Source organism: Lathyrus oleraceus, chromosome 3 (assembly GCF_024323335.1).
Source record: "Lathyrus oleraceus cultivar Zhongwan6 chromosome 3, CAAS_Psat_ZW6_1.0, whole genome shotgun sequence".
Lineage (NCBI taxonomy): Eukaryota > Viridiplantae > Streptophyta > Magnoliopsida > Fabales > Fabaceae > Lathyrus > Lathyrus oleraceus.
In genome coordinates, this window is record NC_066581.1 from 335,591,635 (window position 1) to 335,608,509 (window position 16,875).

The following is a 16,875-nucleotide window of genomic DNA, read 5'->3' on the forward strand; positions in this document are numbered from 1 at the left end:
AATTAAATGCTAAAAAGGAAATAGGAAATTGCAAGGGAGATAGTGTAGAACTCGTAGGAAAAACAATGCCTAAGCTGATGGAAAAGAAAATATGCAAAAGCGAAAACGGCAAAGGAAAAAATGTGGAAAAGCTTCCGGGCCTTTTTAGGTTTTCAAAGTGGCTATTTATATTGGTGTCATTAAGTAACTGCCTGCTGCCAAAAGGTCTTCAACGTGGCTAATTGCATGGCGTGGATATAGGGCCCAACACTCCTCAACGTCTCTTCAAGTCTCTGAGGCGTTACTTGCGCCCAAAAAGTAGGGGGATGGTGTGACGTTCGTCACACCATGTGTGACGTTCGTCACAAGGCTGTTTTGCGTGACGCTCGTCACGCCCTCTGTGACGTCCGTCACAGGAACAGCATTTGTGTCTTGCGCTTTGGGCTGGGCTTTGGCATTTGGTTCTTTTTCTCTCCTTTTTGCACCTCTTTTCCTCCATTTTTACTTGTGCTTCCAAATAAGCCACCTGAGCCAAATAGGAAGAAAATACCGCGTAATATCTAACAACATAAAGTGAACTGAAATAAATAATGATAAAATTTAATTGAATTAAGTCCTAAAATATGATATAATTTCATGTTATCACTAGGCGAGCGTGTAGCGAACAGGCCAGTTTGGGTCATTCGTGAGCTGGGCCTTCGTTCCTTTAAGATCAGTGTCATAAAAATGAGTCGGAGTGCCCTAAAAAAAATGTCTTGAAATATTAATGGGCAAATTTTGGGGTATGACAGCTGCCCCTGTTCAATATTCTTGAACCGAGAGAGTCAGAATGGCATGTACGCCATTCGTGGTCTGGAGGTGGAAGATTATTGAACACTTAGAACGCCCCAAAAATTTGCACTTGTCAATTAGTTAGTCTTGATGGAGATGGGCTTAAAGATGTCATCTAGGAAGTTTGATGAGGAGAGCTTTAGAGTGCGTCGTACGTCAGAAGATATCTGAAGTCACGGGTGTCACTGGGTCATACGCTAGACCGTATAGTGGGTCATTCATTAGGCCGTCGACTTCCCTGGGGATTTAGAATGGGTCATACGCCGCTGGGGATAAGGGATCAGAATGGGTCATACGCTAGATCGCATCCGAATACCAGAGTGAGTTGTTCATTGGGCGGATGACTTCGCCGAGGATGAAAAATCAGAATGGATCGTACGCTAGATCGTCTCTGAGTTGCGGAACGAAATCTCCATTAAGCGGGTGATTTCACTGGGGATAGGAGATCAGACCGGATCGTATGCTAGATCGTATCTGAGTTGAAGATCCAAATGGGTCTTATGCTAGACCGTATAGGAGTTGCAGGATGAGTCGTCCGTTAGGCTGTGTCTGATGATGAAAGGGGGTAGTCGTACGCTAGACTACACTTCAGAAATATACCGTACACTAGGTAGCATCTGAGCAGATGAAGGTCTAACTGGGTCGTGCATTAAACCGTATCTAAGCGGTTGAAGGTCTAACTTGGTCGTACATTAGACTGTTTTTGAGCGGTTTCTGGTCTAACTTGGTCGTACATTAGACTGTATTTGAGCAGCATCTGGTCTAACTTGGTCGTACATTAGACTGTATTTGAGCAGCATCTGGTCTAACTTGGTCGTACATTAGACTGTATTTGAGCAGCATCTGGTCTAACTTGGTCGTACATTAGACTGTATCTGGGCAGAATCCGAGGACTTGACGGTCTAACTTGGTCGTACATTAGACTGTCACTGAGAAGAATCTGGTCTAACTTGGTCGTACATTAGACTGTATCTGGGCAGAATCCGAGGACTTGACGGTCTAACTTGGTCGCACATTAGACTGTCACTGAGCAGAATCTGGTCTAACTTGGTCGTACATTAGACTGTATCTGGGCAGAATCCGAGGACTTGACGGTCTAACTTGGTCGTACATTAGACTGTCACTGAGCAGAATCTGGTCTAACTTGGTCGTACATTAGACTGTATCTGAGCAGAATCCGAGGACTTGACGATCTAACTTGGTCGTACATTAGACTGTCACTGAGCAGAATCTGGTCTAACTTGGTCGTACATTAGACTGTATCTGAGTTATTGAAGGTCAGAATGGATCGTACGCTAGATCGTATCTGAGTTGAAGGAATCATGTGTTGAGATGAATCAGGATGGACCGTACGCTAGGCTATATCTGATAGTATTTGTGTATGTTGTATTTGCAATGAACATTTGGAATGGGCTTATAGATGCCATCGTTAGGAGTATGTCAGAATGGATGTTGACATGGAGCAGATCTGAAAGATGTATCTGAAGAAGAAAGTAGTCGTACGCTAGACTACACCTCGGAATATACCGTATGCTAGGCAGTGTCTGAGGGTTATAGTTGAATTTTGAATGTAATTGATAAAGATGTCCGTCTGAATGGACCTTTGTTTTGACTGTGTCAGGAGGATGATTAACCTGAAAAATAAAGTTAGCTTCATGCCATGTCATGATGCATGAGATGCAAATGTTGTATGTATGCGTGTGCTGTGAAATGATGTAATGAGTGAATTATGTGTCTGGAATAAATGAGAGCATTGTATGATGTAATGTATATGATGCGGAATGAAAATTGTATGTAGGTATGTGATGTGAAATGGTGTAATGAATGCACTATGCGTCTGAAACGTTCTTCCAGAGGACTCTACTGGGGAAATAAATCTCAGTCTTCTGGTCGGAGATATTCGTATTGATGACCCTTCCTCAGCTGGGGTATTTGATTTCTGTCTGATGGTAGAAACATTCGACAGAGCCTGGCTGAGGGTAGAAGAGATGACCAGTATGTCTGGTGATGCCGACCTCTGCTGGGCAATAGCTGGTTCTTGTTGGGGAATAGAATTAGCAACGAATTCATTGGAAAGCATGGTTAGACCTTCTCCTCGATCCTGAAGTCGTGTAGTAATTGCTATTACTATTCTAGGCATGCATTTTTGGTAAACATTGATCATATTCAAATGCATATATCAATTCAAGTTAAATCAATGGACGTTTATGCAAACAAAACAGAAAAGTAAAATAACAACATTTTTCGAAATGAAATTGTATTGATTTTGAAAGAGGGCCTATAAACAGGCAATTTGTGTACAAGGAGACAAAAATCCTAGTAAGAGGAAATTGTCAAGAAAACAAAGAGAAAGCTATGCAGAAAAAGTCCTATTGATTTTAATTCCACTACTGTCATCATGTCTTCAAGCATCTCATCTCCTGCTGTCGGATAGAGGTGATTGGCTTGTTCAGTCCCTTGAACTTGGTTGAATCTGACAGAGAACGGGACATGGTCATACGCTTTAATCCCTAATTTTTGCCTGGACCGCCTTTTCAGGTTTTCAATCCACCAGGATACCCCTTTTTGCCCAAGCCGCCTTTTCAGGTTTTCGACTTGCCGGGTGTACAGCTTTATATGTTTATCCCTAATTTTTGCCCGAACCCTTTTGGTTCGCCGGGATGCCTTTACTTTTGCCTAGGTACGTCGACCTAGCGGGTCTCTTTTATGCGTAGTATTTTTTAACTATGTCTGCGTTCACGGGATGTGGGAAGTCTTCGCCATCCATCGTAGCAAGTATCATGGCTCCACCAGAGAATACCTTCTTAACTACAAATGGCCCTTCGTATGTGGGAGTCCATTTGCCCCTGGGATCACTTTGTCGTATAATGATACGCTTGATCACCAAGTCGCCAATTTGATACACCTGTCTCTTGACCTTTTTGTTAAATGCCTGGGTCATGTGCTTCTGATATATCTGCCTATGACAAACAGCCGCGAGTCTCTTTTCATCAATCAAATTTATCTGATCGAGTCGAGTTTGAATCCATTCATCCTCGTCTAAACCTGTCTCTTTCATGATTCTTAGAGAGGGAATCTGAACTTCCACCGGTAAGACGGCTTCCATTCCGTAGACTAAAGAGAAAGGAGTTGCCCCTGTCGAAGTGCGTACTGAAGTGCGATAACCATGAAGAGCAAACGGTAACATCTCATGCCAGTCTTTGTACGTTACTGTCATCTTTTGTATGATCTTCTTGATATTCTTATTAGCAGCCTCCACGGCGCCATTCATCTTTGGCCGATACGGAGAAGAGTTATGGTGTTTTATTTTGAACTGCATGCAGAGTTCAGTTTAGTACCATTATCAGTGATAACTCTTTCAGGAGACAGCAGGTTTCTCGAATGTATATTTGATAAGATCCATCTTAGAAATCAATAAAGTGGTATGATTCAACATATATTGTCTTAGTCGGCGAGCAGCCCAAACCAAAGCGCAGCAAGCTTTCTCGAGCTGTGAGTATCTTGTTTCACAGTCGGTACCTTTTGCTAAGGCAGTATATGACATGCTCTTTTCGACCAGACTCGTCATGTTGCCCCAGCACACCCTATTGAATTTTCTAACACGGTCAAATACATAGTTAGAGGTCTTCCTTCAACTGGTAGCATCAGAATTGGAGGTTCTTGGAGACGTTTCCTGATTTTGTTATTCATCATTCCATGCCATCTCTTGATTTTTCTTTTTTAGTAATTTGAAGATGGGTTTGCAGGTAGCAGTCAAGTGTGGAATGAATCGGGCAATGTAATTCAAGTGTCCCAAGAAACCCCTGACTTCTTTCTTGTCTATTTCAGTACCCAGATTTACAATTTCAATTGATTCCTCATGCGGCTGTGTGGTCTTTTCTTCTTGTAGTACCAGTCTGGCAAGTTCTCCAGGGACTTCACAATCTTCCTCACTTACATCCTCGGCTTGGTAGATCGGATTTTCAAAGTCATAATGAACAGTAGTAGAGTCATTACCAACAGGATCCAGAGTGGATATGGATCGGCAAATTGTTACGTGAGTGTGTGCCAGAAAACATAGCTTGTTTGAAAAATGACAGGAAAGATAAAGAGCGCAATATTTGAATGCAAAAAGTCCATTGATCTATTGAATATGAATATGCTTATGAAAATGACAAAACCCTTGAAAAATTAGCTATTGTGCCCCGGGCATAGACACAATGCTTTGAAGCACTAAAATAGCAATAACAATTACTCTTGACTAAAGGAAATCGGGATAGTGTCTTCAGCCTTCCAATTATTGGGTCCGTCACCAATTGTTGGGAAAATCCAGCTATCCAAGTCATAATCGTTATCAGTATCTTCCACAGCATTGACAGTCTCGTCATGATTAGGCAGAGGGGCAGTGATGCCATTAGGAGTCTCCGGAGGATCAAAGATAGTCGCCTGTATCTTCCCACTTCGAATGCCACTTTCAACATGTTCACCTGTTAATATAAGTTCAGTGAAACCCAATGAGGAACTCCTCAATAGATGGCTGTAGAATGGGCCAGTCAGTGTGCTCATGAACATGTCCACTAATTCTCGATCAGTCATAGGGGGTTTGACTCTGCCAGCCAAATCTCTCCACTTTTGAGCATATTCTTTGAAACTTTCTTTAGATCCCATAGTCATATTCTGCAACTGTAGCCGAGTAGGCGCTAGTTCAGAATTATACTGGTACTGTTTATAGAAAGCAGTTGCTAAATCAGTCCATGTGTGGATGTCAGAGCTCTCGAGCTGATAATACCACTCCAATTGTGTGCCAGACAGACTCTCTTGGAAGAAATGGATCCAGAGCTTCTTATTAGTGGTATACGGCTGAATCTTTCTCACGTAAGCTCTCAGATGCATCTGAGGACAAGATGCCCCATCATACTGAGTGAAAGCGGGGACCTTGAATTTGCGAGGAATGATCACATCGGAGACTAGACCCAAACTTTCAAAATCCAGACCGGGCGCCTTCTGACCTTCCATAGCTAGCATGCGTTCTTCCAGCAACTTGTACTTGCCATCTTTTGGAGAGTACTGTTCATTCTCGTAATCTTCATCGTCATCCTCAGGGTTGAAAGGATCAACATTCTCATCTTCTGAATCTGTCTCTGTTTCCTCTTCTTGATCCTTCGGAATTCTGATTTTGAATCCCGCAGCCTGTCCTTTAAGCCTTCTTCCCGGGTTAATGTAACTCACAGCTTTCTTGTCTTTCTTTTTCTCGAGCAAGAGAGCTTTCAGTTCCTCCTGCCCCCTGGATAAGTTCAAGATCATCTCCTGGAGTTGAGCATTCTGAGCATGGAGATCCTTGACAGTTTGTTCGAGGTCCATTTTTCTGTTTGGAGGAAAACCGTGAGAACACTGATCCCTTTAGAGTACCTGTTATGCTATGTTATGCTATGCAATGCATGAAATGTTTTCAAGGCCTTTTGGAATTTAACTTTGCATAAACTACCGGAAAGGGAAACTTTTTTTTTTGTTTTTTTTTTGTTTTTTTTTTCATACAAAACAGAGCAAAGTTAAATCCCTAAGTCCTTGAAATGGTTAGTACAATGTTGTGATGTTATGATGTTATGATGTTAAGATGTTATGATGTTATGAGGTTAAATAAATAACAAGCACAAGCAAGTCACACAACCATCATTCCTAGGTTTTAAGGCTTGCATGAGTTCCATAGGTAAGTACCCTCCCCACTGAAGTTTGGTTGGTTCAACCTGTCCTAGAATAGTAACCGGGTTCTAGAAGGATCTCAAATCATTGACCTTCCTTTAAGTCCACTTCAGTGCAACACCAAGTGGTTGACCGAAGCTTCCCTAAAGTCCAATCTCAAAGAGTGTAGTATCGAGTCTCAACCAACCCCAGTCGGAACCGAAGTCAGTTATCTCACTACTTTCTAATGGCTAGGATGAGTCAATTAGGGTTCTAAAGGTCTGGTTAATGCTTTGATGACACCACGCGAATGCCAAATTTTTCCTCAAGTAAACATGAGGAACATCAGGACATCCAAAGTGTCACATTAACCGTAGCCATCATTTTAACCATTCCAGTATACGCCGGATAGTCGTGATGATCTATTGCTACTTACCTAAGGTACACTAGATCCGGGTGTAGGATCTTTCACTCAAGCATAAAATACCCTTAAAAGAAGGAACAGTTTAAAACATAAATGATTTTTTTTTAAGGTGACCTCTCTTGGTCCTCCCCAGCAGAGTCGCCAGTTCTGTCATACGGTGAACTGACTTTAGGGTGTTTTGCTTTTTATCGCAATGTCGCGGATAGCAAGAGTCGCCACCGACTTTTCTTTTATCCAATAAGGAAAGGTGGAAAAGAACAGGAAAGACCTCAATAGATTTTGGGTTCGGGAGGTACATTATACAAAGGGAAGGTGTTAGCACCCTTTGTATCCATGGTTATCCATGGGCTCTTAATTACTGGATCACTTATATTTTTGTCTGAAAAGTGTCGGTGAATTGCTTAAAAAATGTTTGAAAGAGAGTTTAACTTTGTAATGATTCTCGTATGAATGTATACAAAGTATTTATCTCATTTGATTTTGAAAATGGTTTAGAAAAATATAACTCGGTAATGATTCTAGTATGAATGTATACCAAGTGGTGATTTTCTAGGATTTGTGAAGTGTGAGGGGTGGAAAATGTTTTAGGTTATGATCCAGCAATTGAGAGTTATACCTTCCTAAGGTCGTTATGAACGTTTCCTATCCTTATGAGGGTAAAACTGTCCTTACTATTGAGAAGTAAGTAATTTTACCCTTTGGATGTTTAAGGGTCATCGTAGGGTCATCGATAGGTCATTGAAGGCAACCGTTGTAAGGATACCTTAGCATTCGAAGGGACGATCATCATTTAACCGTAGGCTACACCGAAGGGTCATCGAGGGACAAAATCGTATTTTCGGAGGCAACATCCGAGGGACTATGATTTATTTTATGATGATTTTATCGAAGGGTCATTGCTAAGTGTATCCCCACATTCGCGGGACATGACCGTAATACCGTAATATCGTAAGGCACAAGAGAGGTCCAAGATCACATATTTAAAGGCCATATTTTAAAGTCACTTAGGTGATTAGGATGAATCTCCACATTAAAATCAATACATTAAAATTAATACATTAAAATTAATACATTAAAATTAATACATTAAAATTAATTAAGCAATTTAGGGTGGATCTTCATAAGGGTATCCCACAAATAAAGTGGAAGGCCTAAACAACACTCTTTTCCTGGGATATGTGAGCCTTTACAAAATTCAGCAAAACGGGTTAGAATACCAATCAGGGTGCAATCAAGAGTTGCACCAAAGCAGTAATAGTATCAGGTAAACAGAGCATGGTTATAATAAAACGGGTCAGATGGGCAAAGATCAAAACAGAGCGAAAAACAGCGGCAGTAATAGTAACGCAAACCTGTTTGCAATTGAATTGCAACCTTGAATTGGCCGATCGGATCGAATTGAGCGGTGCCGCCGGCTTTTCCTTCAGGGTTTCCTTGAGGGTTACTCGGAATAAGTTAAACAGTAGTCCTGAACACTCCACCACAAGCCGGTAGGATTTGTTCTTGGATTCTTCAACTAAACAACAAATTAAAACGAAGGAAATAAACTAGATCCTAACGTAAGGTTAGATCCGGTAAAAAGGTACACAATAGTTTCCGTTGTAGAAACTATTGTGCGAAAAGAAGGAATTAAATGCTAAAAAGGAAATAGGAAATTGCAAGGGAGATAGTGTAGAACTCGTAGGAAAAACAATGCCTAAGCTGATGGAAAAGAAAATATGCAAAAGCGAAAACGGCAAAGGAAAAAATGTGGAAAAGCTTCCGGGCCTTTTTAGGTTTTCAAAGTGGCTATTTATATTGGTGTCATTAAGTAACTGCCTGCTGCCAAAAGGTCTTCAACGTGGCTAATTGCATGGCGTGGATATAGGGCCCAACACTCCTCAACGTCTCTTCAAGTCTCTGAGGCGTTACTTGCGCCCAAAAAGTAGGGGGATGGTGTGACGTTCGTCACACCATGTGTGACGTTCGTCACAAGGCTGTTTTGCGTGACGCTCGTCACGCCCTCTGTGACGTCCGTCACAGGCACAGCATTTGTGTCTTGCGCTTTGGGCTGGGCTTTGGCATTTGGTTCTTTTTCTCTCCTTTTTGCACCTCTTTTCCTCCATTTTTACTTGTGCTTCCAAATAAGCCACCTGAGCCAAATAGGAAGAAAATACCGCGTAATATCTAACAACATAAAGTGAACTGAAATAAATAATGATAAAATTTAATTGAATTAAGTCCTAAAATATGATATAATTTCATGTTATCACTAGGCGAGCGTGTAGCGAACAGGCCAGTTTGGGTCATTCGTGAGCTGGGCCTTCGTTCCTTTAAGATCAGTGTCATAAAAATGAGTCGGAGTGCCCTAAAAAAAATGTCTTGAAATATTAATGGGCAAATTTTGGGGTATGACAATGAGTTGTGTCTAAAGGCTGATCATGTAAGGTATTTATGGAATGAGTAAATGGAGTATGATATAAGGTAAGTGGATGAGATACTAAGATATACAATTCACCATTCAATCTAGTTGTGCCAATCATCTTCTTGGAGTGAGTATCTTGTATCATACAATCATTATCATTAAACATCAATTGGCATTACAAATTTTTGGTTAGCTTAGGATCAAAACTGAGGTTAAAAGAGAAATCAGACATGTATAATACATTAGTGATATACAGATATTTGTCAAAATGTATGGTGCCAACATAATTGGTAGTGACAAGGGCTCTATTTGGTAGTTTGATGGTTATGGGATTGATCATTTTAATGCATTGAAAGAACTCTTTTGTATGATAAGCATGGTCTGTTGCACTAGTATCAAGGATAAAATTCTCAGGTCTAGTAGAATTAGAAATAATGCATATGATACCTGAGCCATATTCAATTTTAGTTGTCAAATGGTTAATGTTGTGAGTCTGAGAAGATGTTGAGGATGAGGTTCCTTGAAGAAGGGCCATAAATGTTTTATGTTGGTCAGGTGTGAATGCCAAATTGTCTTGAACTTGCTCATTATCTCCATTGAAATCATTTTGATATGCATTTATTTTGTCAGGGACAATTGCATAATGATTGATTGTACCATCTTGCTTCCAATGTGGTGGATAACCATACTTTTTGAAGCAAGAATCAACTGTGTGGTTTGTCATGCCACAATGAGTGCATATTCGGGAACCTCGACCTCTTCCTCCAAATGATCTGCCACTTCTAATGCCTCTTCCACGAGAAATTCCATTGGGTTTGAATGCATTATTCTAAGATTGGCTGAGATTAGGAAATTCGAATACCTTTGATTCATCAAGAGGTAAAATAGCTTGTCTTTCTTGTTGAACAAGAAGAGAGTAAAGTCTGCATATGGTTGGAAGGGTTTCCATCAACATGATTTGAGATCTCACAGTTGAGTATTAATCATTCAAAACTTTAAGGAATCTGATAACTTGATCGACCACCATCTTTGTAAGCACGGATCTTGATAATAGATTGACAAGTAATGTCACATGAACATTCAGGAATTGGACGAAAATTGTCCAATTCTTGCCACAATGTCTTAAGTTTGGTGTAGTAAGAAGATACAAATGAATCACCTTGTTTCAAGTTGTAGATTTCTTCTTGAATATTTGAAATTCTGAATATATCACCTCGGTAAAAACGATCTCTCGGTTCATTTCAAATTTCAGTTGCGGTATCCATCCATAACACACTTTTAGCGATATTTGATTTAACATAATTGCGAATCCATGACATAATCATGGTGTTGCACTGATCCCAAGCAACATAGTTGTGATCTTCATCCAATGGTCGAGGCAAGCTTTCATTAATGAAATGAAGCTTATCCTTGGATCTTAGAGCCTTTGTCATGGATCTTGACCAAGAATGATAGTTGTTGATCGAAAGCAAAGGAGAAATAATAATCCACATTGGATTTTCATTGAGGTGCATGAGATAAGGATTTAGGGTATCGGTTTGATAACCTTTATTGTTGGTATTTGATGGAGGTCTGCCATTGATGTTGCTTGTAGAGCTTGCAACAAACATGGTTAACTGGAAGGAAAAAAACCCGAAAAGAATTGAAAAATGAGAAGAAGACAAGGTGGATGAGATGAGTTAATTGAGTGCAGCGGTGGAGGCTTGATCATAAATCAATGATACCATGTTAAGAATGAAGTTGAGCATATGGAAATGCAGAAAAACTAAATGTAGAAGAAGAAAGATTGTTGCAAACTTATTTATATAACAAGCAATGTCTGACTAACTTGAACATCCATCTAACTACTTGATAACTACCTAAAAGTTAGTTACAATTCAGTTAATTTATCTTATCTTATGTTATGAACTAGTTAGTTTACATCAATCTCTTCATTATCTTTAACAATATTTATCAAAAATAATTTTTCTACATGACTAAAATTCAATATAAAATAAATAAAAACTAATTTATAGTCGTGCATCGCACGAGTCTCAATCTAATTAGATCATTATTCTGAAAGATGCATAAGCCAACTGCTACAAAGGCGAAGAGGATTAACTCGTGTGATTTCCTGACTAGGCTTGCTGGGGTTTTTGTTGTGCTCCTAACTTTTTCCTAGAATGCCACACGGTAAACATAACTTGGGATGTTTTTCAAAACGAAAGTCAACTGAAGAAACACCATTATTAGGACACTTAATATTCAGCTTGATAATGATGTCCTTATCAAGAAGTTCAAATAAATCAGATTCTAAGATCTTTCTCAATTTAGAACCAAGTTTGAAATCCATTTGAGAAGTTTTTCATTGAATAGGCAGGTACCATAATTGAACTGAGATCAAGATGGTTCAATCTCAATGACAGATAGCCCATGATGGCTGCACTAGACATTAGACAAGGCCATTTGAATTGTGCCTCTATGAATTGGTTTTTCTGTGATATTTTTACCCGGGATGTAGGTCGATAGGCCATTTTGTTGTTCCTGAATCCCTCCTTCACAAACAAGAAAGTTGATGTCTTGTTTGTCAATTTCCGGTGGTTTCTTGTTGTGCAAGTTTCTTTTGTCTGTGTTTCGTGCAGGATCAGTGCTTGTACCAATGTGCTCGGTACGAAGATTGGTGCTTGGAAGTTGGAACAACATCTTAACCACCACGCTATTTTAAAACAATTTATTACAGTAATGTGACAGACATGGCACAAGAGCAGATACATTGAAATAATTTATTGTTCCATTCATTTATTCTACAGAAAAAATGAAAAATTAAATTAATTCACAATTTTCAGCGTTTCTGATGTGTAAAACGGAGTAATAATTTTCCTATAAGAAGTCGTCACAAAACTTGCTCTCCTGTGGCAAAAAGATTCCAAAAAATGGTGGTGACAACATAGAGACACGACGTTATAGTTAGGAATGCTTGAAACGATCCCAGCCATTGTACAAAATAACCAGTTCCAATCGTGCTTATAATAGCTGCTAAAGTTCCGGCTGAATTCGATATTCCTGTAATAGTTTCATCATCGTTGTTAAAACAAGAACCATGTTGCAAGAACAAAGACTTAATTAACTTTTGCTCAAGTTCTTACCATGTAGAACTCCTGCGTACTGAGGAGCAATATCCTGATCATGTAAAAATGTAAAAGATGCGAGCCTATAAGTTCATGAAATGTCATAAATATAAAGTTTATAGATTTTTGTTTGTGATGGACTTACTTGTATGTTAAGCATAAAACCAGCTTGGCTGAAAGAGCTCAAGCTCAAAGCTGCAGTCAAGAGTGTAGCAGCAATTGTCGGCGTATTCGCATAATTCAAGCAGATTAAGGCCACGGCTGGTCCAATAAATCCAATTGTCTGCAATTATACATATTACATTACTAAAATCAACATTAATAAGAAAATCGTCTTATCAAGTAATACGAACTCCGTTTGATTTTGGTCTATAATTGCTTCCAGTATTGTCATCCTGTCATCCGTGAATCGAAAAAAATAACAGTTTATCCAAATTCTGTTAGGCAAGAGTGCCATAGCCCCGCTAAAGCTACTGTTGACGATATTTTGTACTAAACAGCATTGATTGCTTCAAAATGAAATCACGACCTTAAAGAGTTACCTGCATCAATTTGCGGACAAATGTTGTCGGGTATCCTGCGTTGATTAAGAAATCTGATGCAGTACCAGCTAGGTAACCTGAAATTGCCATTGTTGCCCATGGAACTGCGCTAAACCATGCGGCGTGCTTCAAATTCACATTATAAACCTACAAAAACAAAGTAGTTCAGTGTTGGATGCTCCAAGCTTCCAGAAGATACAATTCTACTTGTGTATTTTACAAACAAGCTAGCTCATAGCAAAGTAAGAAAGTAATTACGCTTTTGAAATAAACCGGCATCCACGAGAGGAGAACAAAATAGCCCTGCAAATTAAGCAAGGTGAAAATCAGTATGCTTAAAATTAAATTCATGACATCAAAAAAGTCTTTATCTTCACTCAAAAGCAAATAGAACTCACCCAGTTGTTAGTTGCGTTCGCGAGTATTATAGCCCAAGATGGTAATTTCGATAAAATAAGGCCTAGTGGAGGAAACTTGTTACTCTTTTTCGGCGAAGCAGATTTTCCAGCTTGGATTAATCTGAGTTCTGATCTGCTAATGAAATTGTTTTCTAAAGGGTCATCTGTAACTTGATACGTCCATGTCATCGCCCATAGTAAACCAATAGATGAGAATAATATAAATGGGCCGAAAATTCCGATAGTTGAAAGCATAATCGGCGTTATCAACAAGCCTATTACATTACCAATATGAAATCCAGCCATTGAAATTCCAAATGCCGTTGCTCTCTCAGTATTCGGAAACCACCTATTCAAATTACAAGATTAGCTCAGCACTCGAATTATAAAAAAAAGCCGCGACATCAAGATATCGCACGGAGAGATTCAAGATGCATCACCTTGATAAGAGAGTGCTCATGGATGGAAGAGCTACTCCTTCGGCTAGTCCAAAGAAAGCGCGAACTGTCAATAAGGCCAATGTGGAATGGTTTGCTGCTAAAGGTGTAAGAAGAGTTGCGAAAGACCATAACATTACACCCCAAGCTAGTACTCTTTTTCCTCCATATCTATCTACCAAAGCTCCACCAATCACTGAAGAGAATATGTAACCCCACAGGAAAGATGACTGATAATAAATGCACGAAATATATGTTAGCTAGTGAATCCACCACAAACAAACAAAAGCAAAAATGGTTTGGTTTTAAAACTAATTGTCAAGTATCATAGGACACTCAAATGAAACTCCTATACATAGACACAAGCTGTCAAGAGTCTCACGCCGGATAATATATTGTCAAAACATGTACTTATAAGTGGTGACAATCCTCATTTTACAAATCGGTTTTTGTATGGTTGAGTTAGTCCTAATCATATTTCTTAACATGATATCAAGTTTAAGATCCGGTTGACCACCTGCTATCAGGTTTCCGCTATCCGAACAATTGAGACCACATCAGTCTCAATTGAATACATACAGGAATTCGCATTCAATCTAAAGTGTCGGGACTATATATTTTCAATTTCCTATATTCATAATCAGAAGTTTTTGAGTCATTAGTACTATGTATGTAGTACCTGAACAATGCCAAGAAAAGAACTGGACCAACCATGTTTGGCAGCAAGAGGAACAATAGCCACTGACATGACAACACGGTCAGCATTACAAAGACACATGACACATGCCAACAAGGACACAACCTTGTACCTCTCTGGAATACTACTACCGACAACAATACCATCTTCTTCTCTACTTTTTCTTCTGACAAACATTCCTCCATCTATTCCTTCTGCAGTGCACTTCACACACCATTCTCTCCACTTTTCAGTTCTTCCTCGTTCCCATTCCAATTTTTTGGACTCAAAACCCAACTTGGTTTTCCTAAAACTAACAAAATTCAAATGAGGTGATGATGTCAATGAATGACATGAAGAAAGAGTAGATTTTCTTGTTGAGGAACACAAGGCATGAGATATTGATGAGTTTGTAAGAGCAGCCATGAAGAATATTGATTTGTGATGATGAAAAGAATTAATAAATAATGATCAGAAACTCATGAAGATTGAAGAAAGGGTGAGTGAGTTTGGTGAAATGGCAATGCTTTGAACAACCACCACGAAATTTGAAAGTGAATTGGAAGGAAAAAAAATGAAAATCTGAAAGGTAGAAAGAAAGACAAATGGGAAATTTTAGTTTGGTAAGAGAGTTGGTGAGAATATGAAAAGGGTCAAATGAAGATTATGTGCGTTGAAGAATGGAAATTTGTGAGAATTGAGAAAAGGGATTCTGATTTCACGAATAAAATGTACTATGATGTAATAGTAGTATTATTCATTGATCTTGTCGAATAAAATACTAGCTTTGTTACTTTTAATCAGAGAAAAAATTGTTTTGATTTGGGTTTAATTGAAAGTAAACGCATTGAGTGCGTGGCACCACGCGTAGGAGTGAGCACACGTGCAATGAAGTAACATCAACAAAACCTTAAAAAACCTCGTTGCACGAAATCTTGTGTAAAATCATTGACTTTTGGTTTTTTTAATCATTAAAAACAAAAGGGGTAGTTAAGACTTAAGGCAATGAGCAAGGCAAGGCTTCGGTAAACATTTGTGTTTGTGTACTGTTCCGTAGTGGAAAAACAAATGGGTAGATCTTCAAATTTAAGTGAGTAATGGGTAAGAAAATAGTTTGAAGGTGTGAAAGAAAGAATATTTAAAATGATTTGTGTTGAGTTTTATATCATACGAGTGATTAAAATTGTCTTTATAAGATTCAGTGTCTTTCGTAGATTATTTTTCGATTAGATCAAATGATGAAAAATATGATGGAGACTGAAATCACGTATCTTTAGATGGGTGAGGTCAGACATGTTCTGTGTAAGCTAAAACAAGAACATAATTGAAATGAAGAAAGATAGCGTGTATTACATAATGGAGAAAAGAGTTACAACAAATTTGCTATAGAATGATCAAGTTCACCATACCTATATCATCTATAGTTAGTTATTATTACTAACTAACTCTCAACAACACATAGCAACCTAAAGTATGTTAGTTATTGAGAGGTTAAGCTAAAGAATACATCAATGGTTAAGCTGACTTGCTAAGCAAGTAATTGTACCAACTACTTCTAATCTTCATGCTTAACATCCCCCTCAAGTTAGAGAATACATTCACCATTCCTACTTTTCTTTGTAAGTTGTTGAATGGCCCTACATGTAGTGACTTGGTCATGATGTCAGCCACTTGATATTTTGATGCAATAGAAAGCAAATGAAGATCTCTAGCTTGTATCTTGTCTCTCACCACATGACAATCAATTTTTATATGCTTAGTTCTTTCATGAAAAACTGGATTTGTAGTTATATGAAGAGTTGGTTTGTTGTCATAGTAAATCACCAAAGGAGAAGAATGATTGATGTGAAAGTCTTGCATCATGTATAAGATTCATTGTCCCTCACATGTGGCCTGGGCTAGTGTCATATACTCAACCTCTGATGATGATTTGGAAACCACAGCCTGCTTCTTGCTTTTCCAACTAATTAAAGAGGTTCCAAGGAGGACACACAAACCAATTGTAGATCTTCTAGTATCGGGATATGCTCCCCAATCAAAATCAGGAAATCCTTTAAGTGCCAATGTTGACGATGAACTGAAGATCAAACCATTACCAGGGTTTCCTTTAAGGTATTTCAAACATGTAGGCTTGCTAGCATATGTTCATAAGTTGGTGCACTCAAGAATTAGCTAAGTTTGCTCACAACATGAAAAATCTTTAGCCTGGAGTGTGTCAAGTACAAGAGTCTCCCAATTAATCTTTTATGTGTTGTTGGATCAGATAGTAAATTACCAGAGTCTTTGTGCAATTATAGGTGGGGCTGCATAGAAGTATTGCAAGGTTTCACTACACTTAAGTCAGTGTCTTGTAGGAGATCAAGTGTATACTTTCTTTGACATAGTATGATGCCTTCATTTGATCTGCTCACTTCAAATC

The 16,875-nt window shown here is 38.9% G+C and overlaps 1 protein-coding gene across 1 annotated transcript; it reads right to left on the reverse strand.

The window, feature by feature from the left end:
* Positions 1 to 11,979: 11,979 nt before the first annotated feature.
* Positions 11,980 to 15,237, reverse strand: LOC127127504 (probable anion transporter 3, chloroplastic). The gene is made up of 8 exons (XM_051056702.1): positions 14,460 to 15,237; positions 13,784 to 14,010; positions 13,344 to 13,692; positions 13,204 to 13,248; positions 12,946 to 13,092; positions 12,549 to 12,686; positions 12,422 to 12,455; positions 11,980 to 12,338 (listed from the first exon to the last, which is right to left on the reverse strand). The coding sequence occupies exons 1-8, from the start codon at positions 14,880 to 14,882 to the stop codon at positions 12,169 to 12,171; spliced, it is 1,533 nt and encodes a 510-aa protein (XP_050912659.1). The 5' UTR covers positions 14,883 to 15,237; the 3' UTR covers positions 11,980 to 12,168.
* Between the last annotated feature and the right edge of the window lie 1,638 nt (positions 15,238 to 16,875).

Coding starts and splice junctions, on each gene's coding strand:
- LOC127127504 (XM_051056702.1), bottom strand. CDS start 14,882: ATGGCTGCTCTTACAAACTCATCAATATCTCATGCCTTGTGTTCCTCA. Junction 13,249..13,343: donor CGAACGCAACTAACAACTGG/GTGAGTTCTATT, acceptor CTTAATTTGCAG/GGCTATTTTGTTCTCCTCTC. Junction 13,093..13,203: donor TGCCGGTTTATTTCAAAAGC/GTAATTACTTTC, acceptor TTGTTTTTGTAG/GTTTATAATGTGAATTTGAA.